This window comes from Trachymyrmex septentrionalis, unplaced genomic scaffold (assembly GCF_001594115.1).
Source record: "Trachymyrmex septentrionalis isolate Tsep2-gDNA-1 unplaced genomic scaffold, Tsep1.0 scaffold16, whole genome shotgun sequence".
Lineage (NCBI taxonomy): Eukaryota > Metazoa > Arthropoda > Insecta > Hymenoptera > Formicidae > Trachymyrmex > Trachymyrmex septentrionalis.
This window is the reverse complement of record NW_017304758.1, coordinates 5,041,049-5,046,609: the sequence shown is the minus strand read 5'-3', so window position 1 is coordinate 5,046,609 and position 5,561 is coordinate 5,041,049. Positions and strand designations below refer to the sequence as shown.

General features: G+C 32.4%; 1 protein-coding gene across 2 annotated transcripts in view; it reads left to right on the top strand.

Annotated features, from left to right (window-relative positions):
* Positions 1–5,561, top strand: part of LOC108746054 (phytanoyl-CoA dioxygenase-like) — a 100,659-nt gene that overhangs the window by 88,381 nt on the left and 6,717 nt on the right. The window contains exon 1 of one of the 2 annotated variants that reach the window (XM_018482567.1): positions 3,846–4,048. The exons of the other annotated variant lie outside the window; for it this stretch is intronic. Coding sequence (XP_018338069.1) covers positions 4,028–4,048 — 21 coding nt within the window. The 5' untranslated portion in view covers positions 3,846–4,027. Of the gene's footprint in view, positions 1–3,845; positions 4,049–5,561 lie in introns of those variants that run through there. 2 annotated transcript variants of the gene reach the window in all.

The window sequence follows — 5,561 nt, the reverse complement described above, 5'->3', positions numbered from 1 at the left end:
TTTTTTTTTTTTTTTTTTTTTCCATTTAAACCACACTGTACGAAATAAATAACAGAAATTTTAAATATGGCGAAATATTGGACGGAAACATAGAATTTATACGCAGAATTGTCGCGGCCAAGAAACAATTTTTACGCCTGTAAATAATCATCTTGCAATTTTATATATACACGAACGTATATATGGTGATCTCCCCATAGGCGCACGCAAAAGCTTAAGTAGAACTCCCGTGTTTTACCATTGTGTGTATTCGAGATATATTTAATTTTTAATCGACATATATGTAAAAATTATAATCTAACATAGTCACATCAATTTTGTTCAAAATTGGACATCGCGTATACAAGATCCAAATTGTCTCCGTATTGAACGTAAATAGTATTATTCTCGTTTATAGGTACTCTTATCATATTTAATCCGATATCGATCGAAAGTACCCGTGTTTATTATTTGCTTACACAGATAACGCTTTCAGTGGTATATTGAAATATATTTTGGATTTAGATTTACCCGAATATTTATGAATTTATATTTCTTGCCTGGCCATCCAATTCTATGCCTCCTTTTCTCTACAGTCATATAATGAGAATATGAACGCGAAGTTACAAGGATAAAGTGAAAAAAGTAGAATAATACAATAATAAGTACAATATTAAAAGTGTGATAAATGAATAGCGCGCGAATATATTTTCTTAAGAGAGAGTATAGTTTGCTATAATTATTCTTAAAGGTGGAAGATAGTAAAAAATGGTCTGCGTATTTTTTTTTTTTTTTTTAATTTCACAGACTCTAATGACGCTCTCCCTCAACGTTGCTACGCATTTAATAAAAGCGCGGGCGTTTTTTTCCGTTTTCACGCGTCGTATTTGATCGGTAAACACGCGCAACACTTCTCTATCTATGCAAGTACACGCGCGAGCAATTAATGCCGGTACTCCGCTGTTCTCGGCAGCAAATGTTTACGACGCGGTGCCGCGCGGCGGCTACAATTAATTCGGGTCGAATTAAGGCTGTAAAGAGTACATACCTGGCAGCGAACCAAGATGTTATACTGCAAACGTATACACACACGCGACGAAGTTATCCGGATTTTCATCCGACGAGCGGACCAAAGTTACCGTACAGCGCGGACCGGTGGACAACGGTCTCATTTGCCGGAGTTACCTTTTCTCCTCTCCGCCAAACTGCTTCAACAATGCCCAACACCCGGCAGTAATAGCGCAATAATGCCGTAGCTAAACCGTACGGTATAAAAAGAAACCGAGCCGGCTTGGCTCACTGTCAAATAGCGCTCTCGCGTTGTACTCCTGAATATCCACCGGGACTTCATCCCGTCGACGACGACGACGACGACGACGCCGTCGACGACGACGACGAACTTTTTAATCTCAGACGAAGTACGCTCGTTTCTCTTGATCGTAAAGCAGGAAGATTGCGAATAAGTTGATTTGCACGCGTTATTTCATTGATTTCGAATCTTGCAGATGATAAGATGATGTGGGGCCGCTGAAATCAATACAACTTTCAATAATGGTAACAACGATCTTTCCTTCTATGATTGTGATTGCAAACAAATCAACGTAGAAATAATTCACTATATCCTGGGATTCCCAGGCTTTTGATCTTCGCTCAACTGCACTAGTTCAGTGATAAGTTTATTACGAATATTTTACTCATCTTCATTACATTTATATTAATTGTCACTTAGTTGTATATTTATCTCTAACACAAATATGTGCGTTTAATCAAATAGCTTATCTTAAATACTTAATCTATCAATTTGTAATTTACGAACAAAATTTCTTTACTTTGTGCTTTAAAAAGTGGCAATTCTTTGAATAAAAAAAATTAATAATATTAATAATATCTAAAGCGTTGCTCCGTCATATGTATGAATTTTCTACGAGATGAGATCAAAAAGAGAGAAATTCGAAAGGGGGGAATGAAAAAACGAAACCGTTCGTAGACAAATCAAGAGAATAAAACCAATTTGTGGGAAAAGAGACTAGATACAGTACGTTATTTATTAAGGCTAGACACGAAAGAATAAGAACGTAAATTTTTGCGCTTTCCGCCGGAAAGAAAATTTTCTTTAGAATTTAGAGAAATTTGGCTTCAATAAATCCATGTCGTCTGCTCGTGTAAATTAGCGAGCCCACGCAAGCGAAGTGCGCGGAATTATTCGCCGTTAGCTCGGTTAGCTGCTTCTTTCTACAGGATCGTCCAAACGGAGATGGGACACGTGAGTAGCATATAAATTATCGCGCCGTTAAACATATTATAATAATAGATAAAGAGAAATGTTATTTTTAAACTAGTTTCCTTTATCACGATTATAATAAAGGAAACTAGTTTTCAAATAATAATAGTTCTCTTACCTGTTCAATTATTTTATTTTATCTTTTTGTTCATTCTATGAAAATAAATATACGAAAAGGAACGTGTTACACATTATGACATACGTCTCTTACGGTAGTATAATAAAACATGATAGTATGTTCTTTCATACGTACATACGTATAATATCCTACAATTAAAAACATAATGTTATTATATACATTACATGATGAATAAAATTTTTTTTATATTAGCACATGTGTAGTATGTATACATCTATGTATGTAATATTTTTTTTAATTAATATATAAATAAAGCAAAAGCGGAAAATGAAATCGAAAGGTATAATAAAAGATATTTATTTATTTTATTGATAGTCTATTTAGTCAGCGTATATATCTCTAAAGAAATACGTTTTTAAGGCGCATTGATTTTGAAGCAGCCTGTAAAAGGTTGACTCTTGAAACTTTACTTCCTGGACATTCATTACGAACGGCCGAGTTTTCGACTGACCATGAGCCGTGCGAAGAGGACATCGTACTGAAACTCTGAAACGAGCTTACAAGCAGAAGCTTACGAAATAAGCGAAGAGCCGTGTAGTTAACGTTACATTCATTTTCGAGATTATTATATCATGAAATTGTTTGTTAACGCGTATAATTGGATTCACAAATAATACTGAAAGAGTGTAGATTCATAGTACAAAAATCTATAATATACATTACTTACGCGCGTATAATTAAGATTAAAAAAAGAATGAAAGAATAACACAGACACTGTTTTGTTTTTTAAACATTAGTTATCTTACTTTAATAATTTATTGTACGATTGTGTCATGTCATCTCGTTTTAATAACTGTAATAAATAATGCTATAACTTTTCTAATTATCGTAAAAATTGTGTAAATGTGTACACATGTACGCGAATTACATTTTCATAATGACAGAGAAACTGCGTCTTATATTGGCGTAAAATAATTTTATTCACAGTTAATATTTATGATAATTACGATATATATAATTTAAGATTAATTTTTACATTCTCAATACATTAACTAAAAATATAATGAAGTACAGTGAACGTATCGAATGTATTTAATGTATTGATATAAATAAATTTAATTAAGAAACTAATATAAATTTAATTAAGAAACTAATTTAAACGAGAATATTCCTTTCTTTTATAAAATATCTTCATAAAGTTCGGAAGGCACTTGAGATTAATTTAGATTTGATGAGTGAAGTATCAGAAATGATGCGTGAATAATTAGTTTGAAGTTAATTAACTTTACTGTGCTGCACGTGATTATCTTCGTGCACTGCAACGCAATATCTTCACGAAGAAGATACAGCTATCTGAATGACGAACGAATGCTTGAGACAAATGTTCATAGCCTCGTATCGCCGAGGGTTCCTTGTTTTTTGTTTTCATCAGGTGATAAATTCTCGGAGTTTTTGGAAAATCCAAAATCTGATCGTTCGTTCATCGGGATACCAGCGGGTACGACGTGACTCTCTCGTCTCGCTCGCTTCGCACAAGTCGCACAGCTCGACTTCGCATATCCGCGGGCTCACCTAGTCATTTGGTGCGAGCACTCGGCCGCGGACGTGTTCCGGTCTCACTCTCTGCCTCGTGTTCAACGTACAGAATTCAGAATTCGTGGAATATTGTTGATAACGCGTGTACCAAGATGAAGGACATTCGCGCGCAGGTGAGTCCCATGCTGAATCGAGCATTCGTGAGAATTGTCTCGCCGTATCGCCTTCCTATACGAGGAAAGGAGATTCGCGTTGTCTTGTATCATTGAAAGCTGATATGGACGTAATTTAATTAATGAAGTTTAATTGAAACCGAAGAATGTATCATTCTTCGCCGAGGCTTGCTAATCAATTCGAAATGACGAATTTTTTTTTTTATCATGGGATGATAAATGCTTTAAGTATATATTTATTTACTGTTTTAAGATTTATTGAATAAGAGTAAACATATTCGTGTAACTCTTTTGTCGTGTTATTAGAATATTTCAGATTACTTTAATGTGTCTTTTGAAAAAGAGGGAGAGAAGGGAGAAAGAAAAAATGAATAATGAAATATCCACAATATATGATTTTTCGATGAAATTGTAGATACATAACTATTTCTTCACATTGAAATTACAGATACATCCTTTATTTTCTCACAATACATTGTATCTACTTTTAATTAAAAAATCAAGCTGTTCGCATAGATTTGTATATATTTTTAAATTTACTGTTTGTATTTCTTCAGAAATATTCGGAACATTAAGAAGTTCTCTACCATACATTCATTTTTTTAATATGAAAACTGTATAGTACTCTTTATCTGTTCAATTAATTTATATGAATTACTTAGAATATATAGAATATACAGAAATTTATGTAAATAATTCATGTTAACGAAAATCTTTAACAAGACTTTATGCTATATAACGAGGAATATACTTATGTATAATGTTTCTATACAAATTCTGATTTTTTTTTGTATTCTCTACGACTGATATCTTCGTTAAAAATCGCAGTTGAAATTCTCGACGCTCCTCTATATAAAGCCTCTATACATATATTGCATGAAGAAACTAAGAAACGAGGGTATACGAGTATACAATGTAGTCGTTTGTCGAACAACATCATTGGAGTTGCCACATTGATGTAATCGACCAGACCTCTCGGAGGTCAGCATCTTTGTACTCGAGTAATCTGTCGTTCTATCAAAACGTAGTAGCATCAATTCGCTGATTTAAAATTTTTTACTTCCATTTTTTATATTATCATACATTTACAATTTTCATACATCACTGTTGTAAAATGTATATACAAATATAATATAATATACATGCATATATATATATATTTGTGTGTTTTGTGTAATAGAGATTTTTAACTCTTTCTCTTTTTTTTCGTTATTTTCAAATTCTTTAATGACAACAAGAAATAATATTTTCAATTTATAACGATAAAAAAATACAATCAATGTAATCTTGAAGTTTTTTTTTGAATATTTGAATATTTTCAAATAAATTTCTGAAATTATTGCTTTCTAAATTTCGTCAGTTTATAGTTACAACTCTTTCTTTGAACGTTGTAATATATGAGCTTTCTGTTTTTAATAATAATATCTATAATATAACCAAAAACGTAAAAGACAATATATATAAATATATTCATTAAAAGAAAAAAATTAAAAAATATAGTTATTTTTATGTT